Source organism: Leptopilina heterotoma, unplaced genomic scaffold (assembly GCF_015476425.1).
Source record: "Leptopilina heterotoma isolate Lh14 unplaced genomic scaffold, ASM1547642v1 Lhet_21, whole genome shotgun sequence".
Taxonomy (NCBI): Eukaryota; Metazoa; Arthropoda; class Insecta; order Hymenoptera; family Figitidae; genus Leptopilina; species Leptopilina heterotoma.
This window is the reverse complement of record NW_025110925.1, coordinates 271,835-297,180: the sequence shown is the minus strand read 5'-3', so window position 1 is coordinate 297,180 and position 25,346 is coordinate 271,835. Positions and strand designations below refer to the sequence as shown.

At 30.7% G+C, this 25,346-nt stretch overlaps 1 protein-coding gene across 10 annotated transcripts in view; it reads left to right on the top strand.

Annotated features, from left to right (window-relative positions):
- LOC122501499 (SH3 and multiple ankyrin repeat domains protein 3) overlaps window positions 1-21,814 on the top strand; it is a 30,141-nt gene extending 8,327 nt beyond the window's left edge. For 6 of the 10 annotated variants that reach the window (XM_043611011.1, XM_043611013.1, XM_043611015.1 and 3 more), the window contains exons 2-17: window positions 1,759-2,035; window positions 5,998-6,015; window positions 8,856-8,981; window positions 9,067-9,247; window positions 9,332-9,651; window positions 9,780-10,044; window positions 11,891-12,440; window positions 14,060-14,286; window positions 16,124-16,297; window positions 16,789-16,999; window positions 17,620-17,818; window positions 17,898-18,207; window positions 18,466-18,659; window positions 18,785-19,091; window positions 19,273-19,961; window positions 20,151-21,814. In XM_043611011.1, the coding sequence (XP_043466946.1) occupies window positions 1,811-2,035; window positions 5,998-6,015; window positions 8,856-8,981; window positions 9,067-9,247; window positions 9,332-9,651; window positions 9,780-10,044; window positions 11,891-12,440; window positions 14,060-14,286; window positions 16,124-16,297; window positions 16,789-16,999; window positions 17,620-17,818; window positions 17,898-18,207; window positions 18,466-18,659; window positions 18,785-19,091; window positions 19,273-19,961; window positions 20,151-20,573 (4,419 nt within the window). In that variant the 5' untranslated portion in view covers window positions 1,759-1,810 and the 3' untranslated portion in view covers window positions 20,574-21,814. Of the gene's footprint in view, window positions 1-1,370; window positions 1,687-1,758; window positions 2,036-5,997; window positions 6,016-8,855; window positions 8,982-9,066; window positions 9,248-9,331; window positions 9,652-9,779; window positions 10,045-11,890; window positions 12,441-14,059; window positions 14,287-16,123; window positions 16,298-16,788; window positions 17,000-17,619; window positions 17,819-17,897; window positions 18,208-18,465; window positions 18,660-18,784; window positions 19,092-19,272; window positions 19,962-20,150 lie in introns of those variants that run through there. The other 4 variants (XM_043611009.1, XM_043611016.1, XM_043611017.1 and 1 more) reach the window with 4 other exon arrangements.
- The last annotated feature ends 3,532 nt before the right edge of the window (window positions 21,815-25,346 follow it).

Genomic DNA, 25,346 nt, shown 5'->3' with positions numbered 1-25,346 from the left:
CAGTTTGCGAACAGTAATAGGGATAGATGCGTGTATGAGATGATCCATTAGGGTAAGATGATCCTTTTTAATTTTGGAGAGTTTATTAATTATATAATGTCACCTACTGTAAGTGTATTCAGTAAAACTGCAATGGCTACACGAGTTATAATAAAAAATTCGAAATAAAAAATTTAAAAATGTGTGGCCCGTACCAACAGGTTCTTTGAGAACCCTCCCAAAAAAGCGGTGGTCACGATTTATCTTCTGACCGGTTCATCGAAAATCTAAAAACCGAATATTTTCCGTTAATGGATGAGTATAGCTCGTGATTGAAAGAAGGATAATTTATTTTGTTGATTAGAACCGATTTTACATGGTCTTAATGGTTATTAAAATTGTAACTTTTGACAAAAGACACTTTCAAAAATACAAATTTCAATTACTTTAAAATCCCTTCGTTCAATCACGAGATATATTCACCCACTAACAGAAATTTTAAGAAAAAAAATTATTAAAAAATCATACGTTTTCTGCGGTCGTTTTGACCCATGTAACCTCTTAATTAGTAAGTTAGTCAGTAAGTTACTTAGAAAGAGAATGATTCGGAAAAATTGTTAACTTCTTTCACTTTTAATATTAATTACCGAATGATAAATTCATTTCCTTTAATTGAGCAATATTATTTATTGTATGCATTAGTTAAATATTTTGCCACCAGAATGCGTATCGCAGTATTTCAGATCCCTAAGAAGACGATTTAAGAGTTGAAAATACCCATTTTTCTTGCTAAAAACCCCTAAAATTACAAGAAAAGGTTAAAGTTTCAGGTTTTTAAATTTACTTAAAATTACTTGAAACTTGTTACTCGGGGGTTTTTGAGGTCGCTGATTATGAACTTGAGGTCAGATTTACAAAATTCAAACCCTTAAATCGTCTTCTTTGCTGATAACAAAAAATACGTTTTTTTTTATTTTTCCGAATTCTAAGCATGTGCCAAGTTTCAGTCAAATCGGTCACTGACACTTGAGTAGGTTTACTTGTGAGAAGAAAAACTATTAGTTCAATAGTGTCAATGCTATTAATTGGATTCGATTTTTTTAACGCAATAATTATGAAAATATATATTAAAATAGAATAGTTCTTAATTTACAACTAGAAGCATAAAATGTGATACATTAAAATGGTTCTGTCAATCTTAACATTATTGATGAAACTAAAATCAACACTGTTATCTTTAGGACCATATTACTATTTACCGTATCAATATTACTATTAGCATGTACATTATCTTCTGGACTAACAACCTTATCATACTGATTGTTAATGTCTTTTGGAGAAACATCAATTCAATCACTATCGTCATTATTATTTTATCTGTTGAATCACTACGCGGAGAAACTTTTTCTTCTAATATTCAATATATTTGGTTATCTTTATTCTAAAAGTTCTTTAGAATGTTGGGATTTTCAGTGCATTGTGTCAATACGGACATATAATAAATTGTTTATATATTAAGTAACCTTCAGTGTATAAAAATTGGTGTCTGCATTAGAAATAGTTTTATTTTTCATTACAAAAGAATATGTCAGTTTTTACTTGTGAAATTAAACCATTTTTGTGTCACTTTTCCATAGAATGAAACTGCAACATACTAAAATATGTCAAATCAGTTTTATGAATTAGTGGTGTGAAAAGTTTCTCCATGTAAACTTGTTATATTTTCATATTTTATATATAAACTAAGTATTGCATATAATTAAACATTTTTAATTGCAGATCTAAGTCCAACAATAAAAGTCTAGCATTTTTATTTATTAATATATTTGAAATGGAGGTAAACTTTAAGTCTATTGTCACTTCTGGAGTCGAACAAATTGAAATAAGTAATTCTTCAGTCGATCAAGATGAAACACGTAATTCAGATTTAGACCACGAGAGATTCTTAATAACTAGAATACATGTTCCTGAACTATGTATAAGTAAATGTCTTCAATTCTCAAGAGATCAGTTTGTGTGGGACGTAAAGCAACAATGTCTTGCATCGTTACCAAAGGCATGTATAATTATATTCTCTTTACTAGATTTTAGAAAAAATTGCTCAACTGGTTGAAAATACTGCTTTCTAATTGTCATTAGTCTGGATCCCAGTAAGAAAAATAATTGTGAGTAAGTTAAAATAATTGGTGGTAACAAGGTGCAAAACCTTGTTACCAAAACCTAAAGGTGCACTTTAAATAGGGCTATTCAAAATGGCGGATCCAATGTGGAGGTCGAATTTTTGAAAAACAGTCGAATTAACTTGAAACACGTTACTCGGGGGTTTTCGGAGTCGTTGATTACAAATCTGAGGTTAGTTTTAAAAATCCCAATATAGTGAATCCGTGTTCTTTTGAAAAAAATTGTTTAACACTTTTTATGTTTGTTATAAACTAATTGTAACAACAGTATATGAAAGAGCTACAAATTTTACGTCAGAAATGTTATATGCAAAATTTTTCTAATTTAATTTTCAGATAAAAATGATCAAAGTTAATGGTAATTTTTCACCCGCTGGTGCGTTAACGGTTTAAAGTTCAAATCTACTATTAGTTCTCAAGTTAATTTAAAGTTTAACATAAGATTATTAGTCACAAATTATTTTTTTTATTGGGATGGATGGCTCTTGTATAGAAATTTTGATCTAATTCCTAACTTGGGACTTGGTCTTCATCAAGGAAGGTGTTACATCCCAAATTGAGACCAAGTTTATTAGTTTCTACACTAGCTTGAAAGTTTTGATAAATTAAATTTTAATTTATTCATATATATCAGATAAAAAGCAATTTTGAATATAAATTTCAAAAAACAAATAGTGGTAAAAGTAAAATTTCTACAACTTATTGTATAAGGTAACAGCTGTCCCACTTTTCCGGCAACGATCTACACTTTGCGCGAGTAGCGCCTCTGTAGATAAAAATTAATGTTTCATGAACACGTGATTCTGTATACCTCACATGGAATTATAATTATCATATATAATTGATTATAAAATTAAATTTTAAATTACTTTTAAAATTAATTATTGAATTAAATTATAAAAAATTGAACCAACAAGGTTGGTAAATAAACAAGTAAAGAACAAGTAAGAAAAGCTATCATGTCAGATTCACTCCTACTCATGGGCTATGACTACTGACATGATATCTTTTATTACTGTATATTATAATAATGAAAAAGTGGATCTCTAGACTTTCTAATTGCGTGCGGAAATCCAGGTATGTTCCCTTTTTGATCGAATAATTCGAATTGCGTACCAGAGGTACTCGATAATATTCCCTCTCACTCTCTACATTCTTGCAATAATTATAATCTAGAGTGTTTTCGACGTTCACGTTGGCAGTACTCTGAAAATAGCAAACGTGGTTGGTTAGTGAGTGAATTTTGATTGGCTGAACCTAAGATAATTTACCTAGATCCTGCAATGGTCCTAGTGGCACGTAGACTAACTAGAAAATCCCATTAGTGAGAAAAGGATAGATGTATCTTCGTCGGACGAAGATACATCTATCCTTTTCTCACTAATGGAATTTTCTAGTTAGTCAACGTGCGTCCAGGATCCTTGCCGGATCTAGGTAATTTATCTTACGCTAAACTCTAAATTAACAGTTTTCGTGTTTTCATTTGATGCTTGATTTCAAATGACCGAGCACAAATACTATCAATTTAGAGCTTTAACCAAACAATATTCACTAATTCACTATAACTAACCAACCACGTTTGACATTTTTGCCATTTTCAGAGCATTGCCAGCGCGAGAACGTCGAAAACCTCTTGGCTGTTTTCGGTGTTCACCCCGTGTTAGGTATTACAATAAAAGAAATTAAGGTTCAGTATCAAAATTTGTTGTAATTTTGACAATTTTTTACAGTGGTTTTGTGTCATTAATCTTTAATATACTCAAATATTAGGTGTTATAAAGTCAGATATTAAACATAAATATCGATGATTTTAAACTCGATGTGTAAATATTTCAAGGCATCCGTCATAGAAGTTTCAACTAATGAAATTAGAGGTTAGGTTTTAACCTCTCCATGACTGTTTTCGGCACTCACCTTTCACTGGGACGTATTGGGTCATGTTCAAAAGTTTATACTTTTTTTTACTTGCGATTACTGTAAAAGCAATTAATATTGATTTAAAAATCATTTCCAAAAATATCAATAAATTTTTTTTAAGAATTTCGTTTTGAACTTCTAAATCATAATTGTACTTTTTGATCCACTACGCCCCCAATTGAAAATTAACGCACATGACAATGTGAGTGTTTCTGGCGCATGTACCTTGTACAAGTTCACGTACATAAACTTGTGCATGTTCAGCCACATTTTAGTTTAACAATATTTAAATTCACGTTCCTGCACATGCACACGTTCATTTATGCCTAAGTGTAATAAAAAGTAAAAAATTTAGTGGCTGCGCAATAGTTTTCTAAGGCATTTACACCTGCGCAGTAGTATTAACATGAAATAGAATTAATCGCGGTTGTCACGTAAACCTGCACTTCTCAAAGAGTGATTTAAATTAACAAAAATGAGCGGTTCTTCATATCACGTATGTAATAATCAATTATTAATTTTTTAAATTGTGCAACTCTTTAATTGAGACATTAAATTTAACAGAAAATACTTTTATGAAGAAATTAAAATTAATAGTTATCCTAAAGAATTCATAATAGAGAAAGACATCACTCCTAGACTCTTTAACGTTGATCATGATTTTTATATAAAAATAGAGTTGAAATTTAAGATATATAAGATTATTTATTTTTAACACATGTTCCAGCCTTAAATCATTTCTAATCATTAGGACACTAATATATCAATATATCACAAGAAAAAAAGTATAAATTTTAACCTGATTTTGAGGTCAAAATTTCCTGCAACAAATTTTCTCCTAAGTGAGGGACCGCAACAAAATTTATACCACCTTTTTTCTGTGATGATGTCTTTTATTTTTATACTGGGTACTAACTTTTTATTATTATCATCGTCTAACGAAAATAGCAATGAACTGTTATTTACGAGTGATGGTTGCACAGTGTTTGCATCATGGGTATCGCTTCGGTATTACCGAAACATTAAGAGGGTTCCACTTATCAACAATGCAGTTCTAAATTTATTAAAAATCTGTAACCGCCTTTTCTTCAAAAATTTTAAATATTATGCCCTATCTATTTCGAAAACTATATATACACATGACAAATACTTTTTTTGTTGTAATTATAAAAAAAATTAAATATCAGCAGTTTTCCTGTAACAAGATTTATACACCAGCCTTAACTGCAACTAACATGATGATTTAATTGCTGTCCTTCCGGTTTGAAGGAATTTTGAAAAGTGAAAAATTTATGTCATGAACTAAACACATTTTGACAGAAATGACACGACTTTTCAAAATTCCGTCAGACCGAAAGGACAACATGAAAGCATCAGGGCCATGCTCCAAAGCAGCTAAAATTGGATCACTATTGTTAAAGTCGTGGAATGATTATGACTTTGCCAAGCATTGACGGCCAATATTGGATCAATGTTGACTGCCAAGATAGATGATTTCAGTGGATGAGTTTTCTTTAACAGTGATTATTCCACTGTTTCTTCAAAGAAACCTCGTCCACTGAATTGAAATAAGTGAAATTTTCATTGATTCACATTTAGAGTGTAATTTTTTTTATTTAATTTTTTAATAAATTAAATTATTTATAAAGTACAGATTACTTTTTATAACATTAGACACCTTAATGTTTGTTTTTATTTTAATTCCTTTTTTTGTCTAAGGTATTGTTATTATGCTTTTATTTATACTTTATTTTCAATCCTCTGCGGACCACTTTGAATTACATCATCTCAATCAACTTCATGTGACTGTATATGTTCCTGTATGATTAATGGTGTATTCTGCAACTTCTTTTTCTTGGTACATAACTACGTTAAAAACTGGATGTTGTCAACAACCTTTATTCTGTTATGGACTTCACAGGTGGCTACTTGGTTCAGGGTATGTTTTAATAAACTAATATCATGCAACATTAAGTTTTAATATGGAAATAGAATTCTCTAGATAAAATTTACAGTTAATCAGTAAAAAAGTATCCCTGGGATGTCACTAGGATTATTTGTGTTTTTATTAATGGATTTATTTTAATAAACCAGTGAAAATAGACGACAGATTCAAATTGAGAGGTTAATGCATACACCATGCAACCTAATCCGTAATTTTCACGATTACGCAATGGATGGGTGCAACGCCAATGAGTAAAATCCAGAGATTCAATCATTTTTTTTTTTGCTAGAACTTACTTGACAGTCTCTACCTAGTAAAAAAAGTAATGAATCTGAATTGAAATGAATTAACTTTTGGTTGAATTTATCTGAATCCCGCTTACTGGGGGTTGATTATACGAATTGAAGTTTCCGCAGTTCTATCACCATTAATTAGAAAAGGATACACTTAATGTATCACATGGGCTGTAATCGGAGTAAAAAGTTTGCAGCCTCGTATTACTATTTAGCGCACTATACTTATTCACTCTTCCACTCTCTAAACTTTCATCCCAACTTGTACCCCCTACTACAAATACACGCATACAAGTACACTGAAACCCCACTTATTTAAAGTCGCGTTTATTTGAACATTGAACCGTTTTTGCTTCAGTTATTTTGAATTTTAATAGATATTTAAATCTTCCCTCATTTTTCAACGAGAAAAGTGAGGTGTGAACGATCTTCTGCCTTCTAGCCTGCAGAGGTCTAAAGGCGCTCGCACAGCTCTACTGCCTGCCTACCTGCCTGCAGGTTGTCATGGTAACACATAAGAGTAAGAGAGTCAGAAAATTCAAATTAAATGTTTTTTCTCTCTCACTCTCATTGCGCCTGCCTGCGCAGGCAGGCAGGCAGTAGAGGTGAGAGAGTACCTTAACCCCACTTACATTCCCATTGGTTCAAACAAAACCAACCAATCATGTCAATTTATCGAATTACGTCACCAACATAAGTTATGCCTACCAAAATACAAATAAACGCGACACATCGTATCGAATTGCGTGGACCATGTTCAAATAAGTGGGGTTTCAGTGTATATCCAATACTAGCAGCAATATCGTTCATCTGCAAATTCGCTATACAATAAACATTTTTAAGAATTTACAGATAAACGATATCGCAGTAGCTCTGACGGTATATACCCTGGTAAAAATTTCAGACTAATTCCGGATTAAAATGTCTTTGGTTACAGAGTTTTTCTAACATACATTAAGTCAAATAAGAATTTCAATTTAAAATTTAATTCTAAAATCATTGAGTTCGGATTTATGCGGACTGATTCCGGATGAGAAAACCCAACTATAAATTGGATTGTTTCGTACTAGCTACGGACATCCTAAAAATGTTCTATGTCTTGGATGTCTTTAAGATGCCTGAAAGAGGTCCTTTTGTTCTAAACTTTAAAAATAGAAAAATTCAACTATTATTTTCTAATTCGTAATAGTCGCGTATTCACCAGTTAAACCTGCCCAATTTATCCAGACTATAATTACGTATGACGAAAACCGCACTGTTTCGGACAAATTTTATATTAGTCCGAAATCAATCCGAATTTTTAACCAGGGTATTTTATTATATTATTATTACATATTATTTAAAGTTTATTACGATATTATTTGTTATTTTATAATTGTCATAATACTAAATATTTTCAAATATCTACATTGCATGCATTGATGCTTTTTCTACTGTTTTCCCCCTCTCTGTAACTAGTGTTACCGTCCTACGATGTTATCGCATTAAATTGACAGGTGTGAGATATGTTGTAAATCACGTTATGAAATAAAAGTTTCAATTTATAATTATTGAAAAACGAGACTGTAAACTATACATTTTTTTGTATATTTTGGTTCTAATTTTATTCGTATATTATATTTATTAGTTTTTGAAAAAGTATTTGTAATAATTATGATGAGTTTTATGAAAGTGTACTTCTCCCTCATACATTACTTCTGCATTACATGCAGTAATGTATTGTAAAAATTCTTAAAATGCTGCAAATACATCAAGAATGATAATATAATATGAGCATAATTATGGTAAAATTTTTAAGGAATCTATATAGAAAAACGTTAACATTTTTCGAATTAGTCAAAAATGCCCTTGTGTTTCAGTATTAGACCAACTCTAAAAACAATTTTCTTTCTTCCAAAATTTATAACTGTTTTGATTTTTATTAAATTATTTCACGATATTTAGTTGATGTTTCCCCATATTCACTGGTGCTAAAATTTAGGAAGGCAGTATGACGAATTACGATGCAATTCGATTTCTCGACATCCTTTAATGTAACGCTGGGCAAATTCAAAGAAGATTCGCATTTTCGCATCAACTGATCTTTTTACCTTACAGATTAAAAAATAACTAGTGAAATAAATAAATACAACTGTGTTGTTGCTTAATTTTGCAACAACCTGAGAAGTAAAATTCTTCTCTCTCGAATATTATACAATTTCTTTTACAAAAAATAAGTATTCAATGACTCGATACAACTCAAAAATTCATTTTATTTTTGAGTTTGTGTTTGGCCACCATTTAAAAGAAATTTGCTTTTAATAATCAAATAAATTTTATCAGTGCCAATTGTTTAAATCAAGATTTAGAGTTTCGGCGAAACCCAAGGAAATCGCTTGAATGTGGATTATAATTGAATTCCATGATACAAAATTTAAAATTATTTCATTAATCCCTTCACTGGCAAGGCGTTCCAAATGGGGTTCCTGCCAGTGAAGGGGTTAATTATTATTATCTAATTTCTTTAGATTTGATTAATTTACTGTACACATTTTTTTACAGGAATTAAAAGAAAGTTTTAATTATGGATTGTTTTGCCCACCTACGAATGGAAAGGCTGGGAAGTTCTTAGATGAAGAACGTCGTCTTGGAGATTATCCTTTCAATGGTCCAGTTGGATACTTAGAAGTAGGTCTTACATTACGTAACAAGAAATATGATAACCATTAAATAGTAAACATATTTAAATATTAATGAATTTTTATTTTTTCAGCTTAAGTACAAAAAGAGGATCTACAAAATGTTGAATCTTGATGAAAAACAATTGAAAGCAATGCATAATAAAACAAATCTAAAAAAGTTTTTAGAACATGTTATAAATAGCCAAATTGATAAAATTTCAAGAATGTGTAATAAAGGTCTAGATCCAAATTTTCATTGTCCGGAAACAGGAGGTAAGAAAGAAACACTTTTATCATGTGTCATTGAAATCTCTGCCTGTATTATTCCCAATATAACTTTATTAAATTTTTCTCCAGAAACACCATTGACATTTGCCTCGACTTTGAAGAAATCGGCAAGTGTAATTATTGCTTTAGTAAATGGTGGGGCAATATTAGATTATCGAACTAAAGAGGGTTTAACGGCAATGCATCGAGCTGTAGAAAGAAATAATCTTGAGGCTGTTAAAACACTCCTCGAGCTAGGGGCAAGTCCTAATTATAAAGACAGCAAAGCCTTAACTCCTTTATATTACAGTGTGACATATAAAACTGATCCCATGCTTTGTGAAGCCCTTCTTCACGATCACGCTTCACTCGGTGCCCAAGATTTACAAGGTTGGCAAGAAGTACATCAAGTAAGTTTATCTAAAATTATTAATTCTAACTTGTAGAAAAACAAATTTCCTGTTTTCTGCGATCAGTACACTTTGAAAATAAATTTAAAAAATAAATTAATATTAATTATAGACCGTCTTATTTTCAGGCTTGTAGGAATAACTTAGTTCAACATTTAGACCATTTACTTTTCTACGGAGCAGATATGAATGCTCGCAATGCATCCGGCAATACACCGCTTCATGTGTGTGCCGTTAATAATACTGACTCTTCATGTATCCGTCAACTTTTATTTCGTGGTGCCCAAAAGGATAGCTTAAATTTCGCAAATCAGACACCCTATCAAGTGGCAGTAATCGCAGGAAACTTGGAGTTGGCTGAAGTTATTAAAAATTATGGACAGGAGGAAGTAGGTAAGTACTTTTTTTTTACTTCCCATTAATTATTTGGAATCAATTTAATATTTCGTCGTTAGCACACAGTATTGTAACTATATTAAATGAAAAGGAGAAAAATATGTAACCAGACAGATAGGTAACAACTTAATTATTTAAAGAAGGTTAAAGGTAAGGCATTTCACGTAAAATGCTTCAAACATATAGTTGGGCATAAGTGTCCGTCATTACATACATATATCGTTCACCCCATGTAGAATAAACTATTACTTTACAATAATATTAACATAAAAAATATAGGTATAAGGAAATTATGGGCAACAGCTAGAATCAATTTTTCCCATTTTTTTCAGTATCTTTTTCTAATTTTCTCCATTTTATAAAGTATGGAAAGAGTCTAAAGTATGCAAAGGCTAGAATCTATTTTTAAAAAAGTTTTAATTTTTTTCAATTTTTAAAGTATGGGTAGAGTCTGTAAAAGTATGTGCGAAGGCTAGAATCAATTTTTTTGAATTTTTAAAATTTTGGAAGACTTTGGCAAAGTTTGAGACAAAACTAGAAACAATTTTTGGAAACGTTTTCAAATTTACTTATTGATAATATATTAAAAGCTTACTGTAACCTAATTTAATAAGTTCACAGTAAGCTCACAAGATAGATTCAGTAGTAAAGAGTAGAATTATATATTTTTTTTGTTATTCATTGCTACGACAATATTGAAATCGCGGCGTAAAAACTGATGACAAAATGCATGATTTTTGTCTTTTTCTCATCAATTTATTATTAAACCGTGCGGTCAATATAAAATATTAAAGATTTATAATCAATAATGATTCTACTTTACAATTTAATGTTTTTTCAACACTTGTACCTTATTTAATAAACTTTTATTAAAATTTATCCGATTTTAATCGTCCCTCTCATAAGATCCCACATATAAAATACTAACTTAAATTTTCTCGAAAATTATACGGAAAATCATTTTAGTGTTTAGGGAAAATATTTATGGTTAAAATAAAATTTTTTTGGTAATATTTCTACCATTTTCGTATTGTCGAATAACCTCTTTGATATGTATGCGTCCGATTTGCGTTGAAATGCGTGCGAACAGTAATAAACACATTAGGTAGAAATTATTGAATAACTATATACAATAAATAAGGTTTATAAACATTTTTTATAAACCTCAGAACTTTTAAAACTATTTATTTTTAATATACAAAACTTGAGACATTAGTTATACTCCTAGAAAACTCATTGTTAGTTTTAAAAAAGAAATTAAAAAAGAAATAATGTAGTAATACAATAAAATATAAATAATTTAATAAATTATACTTAATTCTGTATGAAAGGTTAAATTAATGTTATTGGTGCCACTCTTGGAGTTGGAATTAACCCAACTGTTGACTGGGCAACCACCGCGGCTCTAGCTGTACAGTGGTCCAATATTAAGTAAAGTGCATGAGATTATGAAGAAAAATTCAATTTTTACAATTTAACATTTATTAAAGAATTTTTATTTGTACATAATATTGATCCTGTAACTTTTCAAGTAATCACTGTTGTAAAGAAGGATGGGTATACTACAAACTTTATTACAGAGATAGTCAGTTACGCGTAGATTGAAATAATAATAATAAAAATATCAACTGGATGTAATTAACAAGTCTAAGTACTATCTTCAAAATATTATTATTATTTTACAAAGAATTTAAGTTAAAGTCATCATTGACTACTGTATATCCAGTATTTAGTAACTACAAGTTAAAAATATGTATTCCCCATAATTTTTATTTTTGAAAAATCTTTTTGTAAGGCTAAGTAACAGTTTCTTTACTTAACCTTGCAACCTCAAATTTTCCAGTACCATTTAAAGGACCACCACGCTACAATCCTAATCGACGTTCAGTGGTACTCGGTGGTCTAACTACAAGCTGTTCTGCTAACAATTTGGGCACTCTCACAAGAATACCGTACATTCAACAACACGTTTCGTTCTCTTCGTCCTCATCTTCAGGAGAAAATAAGCTCACCAGAACCATTTCTGTTGATCAATATCCATCTGGAGACATATCCACGGAACAACAATATTCTTCAAAGTCATTAACTAGAGCTCCGTCCATTAAAAAACATTCTGGTACACGAATTCAAGTTCCGTCCACACAGCAACATACAGGTGCTTTGATGTCTGAATCACACTACAGTAACCTAAACAAATATTCAACTATGGATTCCAGTACAAAGGAATGCTTTACGCCTCCAAAACAATCGTCCGAACATTATCCTAGTACAGAAGCTTTAAACAAAGTACATGAACATGAATACGTGCAATATTCACAGCAATCGCAATGTACTCTAAATAAGCTACCGTCCAAAATTAAAAAGTTTAATTCTCTCTGGGACCATAATGTCAGGTAAGTCTAAATAGTATTTGAAAATCTGCAAGAGGCAACAACAAAAAAAACCCCGAAAAATGTTCATTTTCAAAGTAATTTTATTTTAAATACAGTAATCCCGGTTTTTGTAAAATTAAAACTTATTTAAAATTTTACAACTTATTTTCAGTAGTACAGTTCAAAAAAAAAAACCATCTTAGTTCCAAGTATGAGGATATTTTAAGAAGGTTTTGAGCAGATCCGTAGGACATCAATCCTCAAGTATCCCGAATCATTAGCAATAAGTCTAACAATTTTTTTGAATGAAATAATTATTTTTGGTGGACCGAACAGGAATACCGAGGTTAAATTTGTCCATCACGTCAGAATTTTTTACTAACCTCAAGAAACATGTCAGATTTTTTGTAATATACAAATTTGTTCAATTTACTTGAAACTCATTGCTCGGAAGTTTTTTAGGTAGCTGATTACGAATATGCAGTCAGATTTTAAAAATTGAAAATAGCAGATCAAATAAAGCGGATGAAATCGTTTCCCTTGTTCCTCACTATTTTCTCCTAAATTATTGGGAAAGTATAACTTAGATGTAAATGTGGAAAATAGAGCTTCAAACTTTATCAAGTACCCCAATTTTTGAAAGTTTGTAATCGTATTATTAACTCCCCGAGTCAAAATTTGAAATCTCTTTTAGTTCTCCAAAAACCCCTTTTTAACCTCTTTCAAGCCTCTTTAACACTTCTGAATCCTCTTTTGAACCTAAAAACTGCAGAAATGGATTTTTTCGCAATAGGTATTAGAGGCTGAAAAGAGAAGTAAATCGTTGATCTGACGAGCTGACAGGTTTTATTTAATTTAATATGATACAAAATGCATCTGCATTGCTGTCACATGTATGTTGTGAAGTTAATACAACAAAATGAACTTTTGAATCGTTTAAAATTTTATAATTGTTATCACCTAGGGGTGATAACAGTCATTCCTCTTTAGGTCTAAGTATGAGAGCTTTCCGACTTTGACGAGGATAATGTCAACTCGTCGTCGGACACATTAGTTTTTTGTAGCTAGAAAAGAATCCTGACGTGATGGACCAAATTTGACTTCGAATGCGTGTTCAGTGCATCAAAATATATGGAGTTAGGGAATTATAATCGAAAGAAACCACAAATTTAATAACCACAAGAAAGTGACCATTTATTTCATATTATTCTCAAAATAATAAAGACTAGTAACTTTTTACGGGACGTCTTTGTGGAACTTTTAGGTATCGTTTAATGCCCGGTCATTCATATAGTAAATGCATTAGCGACTGATACATTTCACTTATTTCGCATTCCTATTCGCTTTCAGCTTTTGTATACTTCAAGACACTAACATTTTTAATATTTATTGTGAACTCTAATCATGAAACGTTCATTGAAACATTACAATTGAGTAAAGTGAGCTTGATGCCAAAACTACAGTGGAATGTTAGCTTAATAACAATTTGAAACGGCTTTTACCAATTAATTTATTTCACAAATCATCGAGTTCTCATATTACAATGTTTAGAAAAATATGTTGTCTCTTGCCCATCACAATGCGCATGAACGGTAAAAAGAATTTGAGCTTTTAAACAATTCGAAAAAACCCCTTTTAAGATCGACATATGATGAGCATTATCAAAACTTAAGGATAGAAGGAATACCAAGATCAGAGGATCATCGAATAGAGTTACAACATCGTTTTGACATTCTCAAAACAACAGACATGCCTCCTTCACCTTGTCCAAGCAGTAGAAGTCTGACACATTTTAGTTCAGCAAGTTCCAGTCTATCTGAAGGAAGCAATTTACCTTCTGGTGAGGACTCGGTCAGCATTGTCACAGGTAATCTTTTTTTTTTTAAATATGCTTCCTGAGAATCAGCAAAAGAACTGTACCATCTAGATTACATTGCTCCAAATAGATTACAATATCTTATTGTATATAATAATTTTTATTTATTAGTAAAATTTTAATTATAATTAATACTAATTAAAATAAATAGTTATAAACCGCAGACAAGTTGAAGTAGAAATTTCTATGTCAATTTCATAAATACCTTGTTTCCTCGTGGAGATTTTCTTCCTTTTTGAATATTCCCCTTACAGCACAAAAATTTGTATCTGAAGAAATGTCCATAACTTTTTCGACGATATATGATGACCTGGTCAGAGCAGTAGAAATGAGAAAAGAACTATTTCTCGGTTATTAAGGGGTAACACTACTCTAGAGACAGAAAACGACACCTATTTTTGATGATTTGTTTCGTGATGAAATAAAAAATAGGAATAGGATTTATTTTAATACTCCGTGCAGAAATTGGTAACGTGACCCTAGTTTTAACGCCGTTATTCTCATTTTTACCGCTCTGTATTAGGCTACACATTGACGCCTTTCTTGGTCATACAGATATGGTTAACGTTTACATTATTGAACCTGAATATACATCGTAGAGGGTAAAGTAGGGAAGGATAAATTAAACTGGGGAAACAGAGGAATAGTTAAGTTTGCGACTACGCAGTTTTCCTCTGTTTCTCTAGCTTAATTTACCTTTTCCTACTTAACCCTTCATAGTGAAAACAGTTTCATTAAAATCTTGATTGTTTGTAAGCTGAATTATAACAAAGAGAAAAATTTATAATAATACCAGAGATCCATTTTAGGGAACTTCCCCGACGCCATAGGTAGGTAACCTATCCGGCTCTCGATGAACTACAGAAAACCATAACACAATCGTCATTGTTACGTAATATTTTTACAAAAAATAAACGGTAAAATTATCTGGATATTTGTCCAGGGGAGAGGAAAACCTTCTCTTTGGTACAACCGGGTTATTGAGACTCTCAAGTCATGTATGAATGTTTAGATAGTCATCAGAACTGTACAAATTAGCGTAGACGTGATACCTCCCACTTGATATATCTCGATCGCAGTGAAAAACACCAGAGGCTATAGCGTTCCGCAGCGTCAATTAATAACCGCACTCAACGATGCTTAACCTCTGTAATCCCAAGCCACCGTATTTCACCGTCCGAGTTACATCATCGGGGTTCTGTCTAGTGATGCACTTCGAGCGTGTCACGTGTCACTTGAAACCCTGCGTAATCAGCTAACATCAATAATTCCTTAGAATCTTGTAAATCATGTAAAATTATAATCATGTAAAAATTTCAGGAACCTGTCATCGCAAGCTTACAATCTTTCACGGAAAGCTAAACATATACAGTAGACATTTTGCTATCTTAGACAATCTTGAGTCAATTTTTTGTTGCAAATTTAAAAAATAATCTAATAAAGGGGATATCTATCCGTGCGGGAAATCTATCAGCACTTTATCCTATGATATCTTTTATTTAGTACAAATAATATATTCATCTCTTTAATTTAATTTTAATAGAAAAAAAGTTACCTAAATTTAAAACATGCATTTTGTCGTCACGTGTACACATGAGGACGCATCTGCTTGATTTAGTGAAGGCACATTGTGCGAATAATTAAATTACCACCAAATGACAAGATAATAAATTTTCTTTTGTCCCCATACATATTCAAAACACTTAATTTTATGCGTAAAACAAAAGTTATTTGGTTTAAAATATGAAATAAGTTAAATATCCGAATATGTGGGGAGTATAACATTTCTACGTTATTATTTAAATAAAAAAAAAAATGATTATTGCAGATAAAAGTATAGGAGATACTGCATCTGATGTAATAAGCGATAGTTCTGGATTTGGGACTTCACAATCCGATACAAATTCATCGACTATACCTGGGTCTACAGTTGTATGTGTTGAAAGTTATTGCAGTGCAATTCCTGGACATTTAAGTATTAGTGAAGGAGATTTATTAGAAGGTATTTATTTTTACATAATTTCTTCACTTATTTGGATCTTTTGGACCAGTCATGTAATGTCTGAAAGACATCTTTTATTTTTTCTTTATGGTGTCTTCCAGACGTTAATTTTCCTATGCTTATGCTAAGTTATTCCATTTTGTTCAGCTAGGTTTACTACCATTAAAAATTGTCCTTCCTAAACGAAAGAAATATATTGAACAAAAAATGAGAAATATGTTGTTGTAAGAATGTAGTATAGATTAAACGTAAAGTTTTTATGCTTACGGTGTACTTGTATGGTAGACCCTGAGATAATTTACCAAGATCCGGCAAGGGTCCTGGTGGTATGCGGACTAATCAGAAAATCCCATTAGTTAGAACCATACGGCGGTGTCTTTTTATCAACACCATTACTTCATACTACAAACTTACAACAAGATCCTGTACTCTGAGGGTAGTCACTTGTCATAAGGAATTGTTAAATGAATCAAATAACATTCATTTTTCAGTGACAGGAGCTACTGATTGTGGATTATTAGAGGGTATTCTTAGAGATCAGGGTATGGGATTATTCCCTGCACATTGTGTTGAAGAAGTTAAATTACGCAACTCAAGCATCACCACTGGTCTTCCATTAGTTCGAGATAATTGTACTAGAGTTATTGGGAGGAGAGAGACGCCACAAATATACTTTGCCACTGCTCCAAGATTAAAAAAATCGTAAGTATACTCCCTGGTGTAAAGTGCCTGTATAACTTAGCCCCACATCGGCAACAAAGAAAGTACACTACTCCACGTATTTTGGGGCGTCCGCTATTTATTTTCAATATTTAAACTCTTTCTCACTGTTTCTCAGGTCTTAAAAAAATCAGGAATAATTTAATAAAACTTTCCTGCAATTTTTAGCTTGGCGTTATTTTTCGTTTTAAAAAGTTTTTCAAAAAGATTCTTTGACTTTGGCAATGAAGTGGTGTTGCTGAAGTTTTTCGACTTGTTGGCTGAAATTATTAATAAAGTTTGCTACCTCGACAGTGATGTTTTCTAAAGAACAACGATCTGTATTAGTTCACTGAGAATGAGAAGTAGATTAAATTGAAAATTCATTGCATGACATCATTATTATTAATAATTTTTTTCAGACTGTGACATCATGTGTTATTTATAGTGCTTTTTGGGTGCACTGAAAAAATATAGGAAGCAAACAGTAATCAAAGTAGAGAGTAAAAATTTATGATTAAATATTCGACGCCAAAAAGGAGTTGAATTTTAACTACTGCTTATATGTGCAGTGAAATTATAATGAATTATAATTTGTGTATTATTTGATAAAATTTTTTTAGAGTCCCAGCTCAAGCTCGAACAGTTATACTACATCGTTCCAAAAAGGGTTTCGGTTTTGTTTTACGAGGCGCAAAATCTCATGCATTAATTGGTTTTGCACCGTCTGCTGAATTTCCAGCTTCACAGTATTTAGAAGATGTTGATCTTGGTGGAATCTCCGACCTGGCTGGATTAAAAAAGGGCGATTTTATCATAAAGGTACTCTCAAACAAGTCTATTAACCGTATTAGGCCTTTCTATTACAGATTTAATTATAAAGTACTTGTGTTTATTCTAGATTAACGGAGAAGATGTAACTGTCGCCTCTCATGACCATGTAGTGGAACTCATTCAACAATCGAGAGAATTAGTGAGAATGACTGTTATTTCTCCTATAATGAATCATTCGAGTTCTCATTCAACAAGAACTAAACTAACTGGTCAATCTTTTCAAAGACAATACGCTACTTTACCACGTAAAGGAAATAATAATATTAATGCCGGTGGAACTTTAGGCAGATCTCCTGCTCCACTACCACCTAGAAGAGATCCTAAAACTACATTGAGTATTGGACGAGCAAGAGCAAGGTCCATGGTTGCTGGCTTAGGTAAGACAATTATGTTTGTATCTTAATACATTTTGTGATGCAAAAAGAACACGAATAATAAAGTTATTATCAAACGATTTTAACCGTAAGTTGATAGAACTTAGCACAAAATTTTTCATCAGTGCAAACTTGTATGTATATTTGCACTGCTCAAAAAATATTTGTCTATTGTGCACTCAATATTAAAACAGCCAAAAAAGTAGTTGATTGAATATATAAAAATGTTCAAAGTTCATAAATGTGATAATTATTTTTTAGAAGGTGGCATTGAAATAGAAAATCGGAATAATGTTGTTCCTTCCGATTTAAAATCAACTAGTATTGATTCAATTTATCTGCAGCAACAAACATTCCTTGGATCTAATGCCTTTCAGACAACTTTAATGCAACCAAGAAGTATGAGTTTGAGAATAAGACCATCTTCCACACGTGTGACCAATGCAGAGCTTAAGGTAAATTAAATTAACCATCTTAAGTTTATACTGAAAGAACCTATTAGTTGGAGAATATGCGAAATCTCGAAATACTTACATTTTGAAGGGGACTTTCATTCCCAGGCTATAAAAAATCATTTCAGTTTCAGTTAAATTCGGAACTTTGCATTTTAAATGGCTTGAGAGAAAGTTTGGATCTTCATCGAGATTTTCACAGTACTCCAGATTTAAATATACAGGCACAATCAACTTGTCTGGCTCCAAAATGCCATCGTAGCCAAGAAGATGTCTCCATGATGACATTTTTTAATAAATATCCACCACCAAGTCATCCGCCACCACCTCCTCCAGTTGATCAATTAAGTAATTTAAACACCACCTCTAACGCATCCGATATAAATAATTCTGCATCTGTTTACGATAATATGGCTCACATACAACAAGTTAAAGGTATTTAAAGTTAAACTATTATATATAATATGGCTAAAGATTTTTAAAAATTGATCGAAGGGGTTTGTTAATACCTGTGGGATAAAAAATAAATATTTTTCGAATAAATTTCTAATGCTTAAAAAACTAATTTGCAATAATTGTAGAATAATAAAAAAATAATTAATTTATTACTTTGCAGAACTGGCAGCTGCTACTGAAAGCGGAAGGTTAAGTGTCATGTCAAGCTTCCGCCCACTGAGCAGTGCAAAATTATATGCGTCTCCCAAAGACTTAAAATCTGTTGGATATCGCTCTCAATACATATCCACTCAATCAATGAAACAGCACATTAGAAAACCTAATAGTGTGCGAGTTTCAAAAGAAAGTACATCGTTCAAATTTATAAAGAATATAAATAAAAAGAACAGTAATGGTATATCCGACATGAATTTCAATGGAAAAATTTCAAAATTAGAAACTAACCAATACGCACAACCTTTAAAAAGTGTAAAAAATGATAATAAAAATGGAGGTTTTAAAGAAAGAATGGATAAAAATGTTACCACTAGTTTTTCAGCAATGAATCTATTGTCTAATATGGATAGTTCGTCCTACAATGCAAATGCAGTACCACCACTACCTGAGCCTGACTACAGTCTCAGTGAGTCTGAAAATGAAGCAGAAAATAATTTAGAGAAAATTGATATAGTTAATAAGAAAAAAGAAGTAAATAAGACTACGCCTACTGAAAAAATAGAACCAGATAAAGAAACATCTGAACATTCTAATGCATCTGGTGATAGTGAAAGTAATAATTCATATAATTCTGGATCTTTGCCACACTCATTTAGCATAGAAGAAATTCAACATGTAAAAAAACAACTCAAGGTGGGTTAATATAGTATTTCACAATAGTTTCTTTAGCACTCTAAAAGATTTGTTATACCTATGTAATGGAACAGAGAAAATGATAGGAAGAGCAATTTTGATCAGCATCATCTTCGTTTTTTTTTTGTTTATATATTTATTATTTGTTAATGATTAGGTATTTCTTACTTTACTTATTTTTTGTCCTAGACGAAACATTCTTTTGCCGAAGACGGAGATAATAGTTCAAGTGGTGTGAGTTCAGATCAGGACATACCTGTTGGTCCTCCATCAGGATTTGATGATACGACACGAAAAGGTGAAACTCGACATCATGCAAATGAAAAATCATCCGACAAAGAAAATTGCAGTATTAAAAGATTTAACCACGGAAGTAGTGGTATACTCACGCGTCATGCTGTTAGTCTTACACAACTCCCACCGCCAATAGAAGCTGAAGCAGAAGATCAAAGTAGCGATCTTTTTGTTCCACCACCTCCAGGATTTAATGCAGAAGAGTCATGTACTGTAATTTCATCCGATCTAGTATTTGCACCTCCACCTCAATTTTGCGATAATAGACAACAATTACATAATTGCGTAAAAATTATCAGAACAGTATCGAAACCCTAAGTATAGTAAAGTTGTATTTTATTTCACTTCATTCGATTTGGCATCAAAAGAAAACTTTTTACTCAATTTAAAACAAAAACAGTAACAAAGCTATTGTTACAAATTTTTTTATAGATTTTATAAAACTAAAAAAATGTGGTATAATGTGTTTAACGAAAAATTAACAATTACGAAATATGTGATTCTGAAGATTTATGTCTTGAAGTTGTAATAATTATGTAGACCGATAGTATAGACTGCTGACTTAGATAAAATGAAACTTTAAACGAATTCAAAAGAGCTTGTTTTATCACAAAATAATATATAAATTAATGAATTATTTCTTTCAGAAGACAATTTTCTCATTTTGTATAGAATATTTAGATCTATTAAAAATTAAATGATCCCAAATATCTCAACATATAATGGCAATATCAAATAATAGGACAAAATTTCCTCTAACTTAACTCTCTCTCTCTCAAGGTACAAGTTAGGCAATATTCCCATAGATACACATTATTATTGACTGTAAGCATAAACAATTCAAGTTGAAGTAATATTGTCATGTAATAATGACTCAAATATATTCAATAATCAATATTGCAGTGCAATATTATTACTATATGTTGTGTTATGTGGGAAAGTAATCAAAGATCCGCTAGTGAGATTTATATATATATAATTACAGAAAGACAATTCTAAGTTACTTATACCTTTTAAATGTAATATGCAATTTTAAGCACACTTTGGCTTCCGATTAGAGTAGAAGAAATCATTCACAAAAACAATTATTACACGATATTAAAATTTAAAATATTTGTAATTTTAAAGTTTATTAATATTTCTCATATAATAATGATCACAAGTTTAATTATTTCTACTGAGCATGATTTAGGGCCGCGCCGGTTTAAATTTCTACTTAATAAAATTTGTATATAACCGAATTTTTATTTGACTCAACTTTTCAATTAAGTGAATTTCTATTTAAACTTTTAAGAATCGAATGTACAAAAATTTTTTACTTAAAACTTGGCAATATTTTTAATCAATAGAAAGCAATAAAAAAAATTGACATTAGGTGTTTCTTATAGTACAAATTGCAGTTAGTTAATTGAAAAATTATATAGATTTTTAAAGTTCTTTTCTTAATTAATATTTGTTCTTACTTTTGCATCCGCCATCTTGGATTCACCATTTTGAGTGAATTCAATGAAATTTTAACTTTTTCCTGCGCCATCTTCAATCCGACATTTTGAATTTTTTAAAAACGACATTGGAATATGGTAAGATGAAGACCACTGTTGGTTATATATTAGGAAATAATACGATATTAAAAATAGTACGTTAAATTGATAAATATACTCATAGGCATTAAAATCAGTCTTTCTTTATCTAAATTTTCAAAACACGATATTTTTTTAATTAACTAACTGCAATTCGTTTATTTTTAAATTTTCAGTGTTCGCTGATGTACCTACCATTTGAAAGAGCGGTTCCTGGACTATAAGAAACACCTAAAGTTAAATTTTTATATTGTGTTTTACTGTTTAAAAATGTTGCCGAATTTGAATGCAAAATTTTTGCACATTTGATTCCTAAATGGTAAATCTTGCTTTCATTTAGAACAATTTTGTATGTAAATAAAAATTTGTCTAAAAATAGATTCTGGAAATTGAACGTTTGCCTCATTTAACATATTATTAACCATAAAACCTTTGTTGCATATTAATGCACATCCCTACACATAATGCGCACTTTAAAAAGATCATTGTTTTATCTTTTGTCAAATCAAGTGTACCTGTTCGTGGAAGAAGTCCATGTTTTTAAATGAAATAACATTTGATTTTTAATTTCACAAATTTCTTTCTGAATCATTTTCTAATTGGCAAATAGTAGTCATATAGTGTAGATTTCGATACTACGCCACTTATCACACAGTAAATCGTAAGGTGTTATTAAAATAAAACAAGAATGGATTAAAATAATCTGCAACAGCTTTATCCCTTTAGGATTAAATTAACACCAGAAAGAATTAAAATAATCCATTTTGGTGTTATTTTTTACTATGAATGAAATTTTACTTTAAATAAATCACTAAATTAACGATTTGTCAAAATTCGTAGAATTTAGTTTCACCAGGGACAATGGTTAGTTAGTAACTAATTTATTAACTAACAAACAAACTAACTAACCAGCTAACTAACTAACTTTCTAACTTACCAAGAACATTACTAACTTTCTAACCAACTTACAAACATAATTACTAATTGACTTACTTACTTAATAACTTACTAACTTACTAAGTTAGTTAGTAACTAAGGTAGTAATTTAATAACTAAGGTAACCTACTAATTAACTTACTAATTTACTAACTAACTTACTAACTGAGGCGCATGATTATTCCCCAAATGTCATTTGACCGAACTGTCATTTTCCCGAATTGCATTTATCCGAACTGTTATTTTAACGAAATGTCACTTTTGCGACACGACATTTTTACGAATTGACACATTTGCGAATCTTTATTGTTTCGAAATGTCATTTTTTCGAATTGTCATTTTTACAAAATGTCACTTTTGTGAATTGCCATTTTTACGAATTGTCACTTTTGCGAAAAGTCATTTTTTCGAATTGTCATTTTTGCGAATTGTCATTTATGCGAACTGGCATCTTTTCGAATTGTCATTTTTACGAAATGTCACTGTTGCGAATTGAAGGGCTACATAAAATAAGGGGACGAACTCGAAGCTTGGAAAGGATACTACCAGTCGGGTTAGCAGTGACAAGCCTTGAGCCGCTCGCTGCTACCTGACTGATATAATTATTATCCCTTTCAACTACGCGTTCGTCCCCTTATTTTATGTAGCCCTTTAATTGTCATTTTAGCGAAAATTGCTGTAGTAAACTTGTATGCATATATAGATTTACTATAGCAATTTTCGCAAAAATGACAATTCGCAACAGTGACATTTCGTAAAAATGACAATTCGAAAAAATCTCAGTTCGCATAAATGACAATTCGCATAAATGACAATTCGTAAAAATTATATTTCGCAAAAATGACTTTTCGCAAAAGTGACAATTCGTAAAAATGTCGATTAACAAAAGTGACATTTCGTAAAAGTGACAATTCGTAAAAATAACAAATCGAAAAAATGGCAGTTCGCATAAATGATAATTCGCAAAAATGACTTTTCGCAAAAGTGACAATTCGTAAAAATATCGATTCGCAAAAGTAACATTACGTAAAAATGACAATTCGAAAAAATGTCAGTTCGGAACAATAACGATTCGTAAAAAAAACAATTCGTAAAAATAAAATTTCGAAAAAATGACTTCGCAAATGTGTCAATTCGTAAAAATGGCGTTTCGCAAAAGTGGCATTTCGTTAAAATAACAGTTCGGATAAATGCAATTCGGTAAAATGACATTTGGGGAATAATCATGAGCCTCCTTAATTACTAATTAACTCACTAATTAACTTACTAACTAACTTACTAACATACTTACTAACTTACAAACTTAATTAACTTAGTAAGGTAGTAAGTAAGTTAGTAAGTGAGCTAGTTAGTTCGTAACTAAGTTAAGTAAGTTAATCAGATAGAAAGTTAATTGAATTATTAGTAATTAAGTTTTTAAGTAATTTAGAAAGTTAGTAAGTTAATTAGTAATTAAATTTGTTAGTTAGTTAGAAAGTGAGTTATTAAGTTAGTTTGTAACTAAGTTAAGTAAGTAAGTTAGCTAATTAGTAAGTGAGTTAGAAAATTAGTTAGTAAGTTAGTTAGTAAGTTATTAAGTCAGTTAGTAAGTTAGTTTAGTAAGTTAGTCAGTATGTTAGTAAGTTCGTTAGTTAGTTCGTAACTGAGTTAATTAGTTAGTTTGTTAGTTATAGTTAGTAATCGTTGACATGGTTTTGAGTTGAAGTAAAATTTCAGTCATAGTAGAAAATAACTTCAAAATGGATTATTTTAGTTCTTTTTGTTGTTAATTTTATCTGCGACGCTTTTTAGTACCTCACAATTTACTGTGTCAATAAAAGCTATTCTTGATTTGACCGATCTAAATGGAAAATAAATGCTGTGAAATATCAACAATCAGTTGCGTTCAACTAAAAAGTAGAATTTATTCTCTATTCACAAGTTTCGATTTTAGGGTTCATATTATAAAAAAATAACTAATAATTTAATTTTTATTTGCTAATTTGATGTTTAATTTAATAACTTAAAAATGCTTCTTTATGACCATAGGTAAATTGAAAATAATGCATTTAAGTAAAGAACTTTAAATAAAAGAAGAAGATTATAGAAAGTATGTTTAAAACCCTCTAATAAAAATTCATTTTAAGAAACTTATATTATAAAGTTCTAATTAAACTCTTCTTGTACAATCAGATACTTCGCAAGTTAGAGATTTACTTTAAGGGATCCTTAGAAAAACGTGTGCCCAATCAAACATGACTTACACACTGTTAAAAAATAAGATCTCTATGAGATCTAAAAAAAGATTTAAAAGTTCAAATCTTTCTAACTATGGAAAGGACCTCTTCTCTCGATCAGTAAACGTCCAAAAAGAAATGAAATCAGACGTCCAGAAAGACAATCAAAAAAATTTAAAAAAACGTTCTTAGAGTACTTTAATGTTTTTCAAATTATTCAAAATCTGTGATTACTATATTAATGGATTAAGTTGTAAAGTTTGACATTCAGACATAATTTTTTTTCTACAAATTTACACTGAAATGAAAAAAATTCAAGGCAAATTAAAGCTTTTACAATTATGACGAAGATACCTACA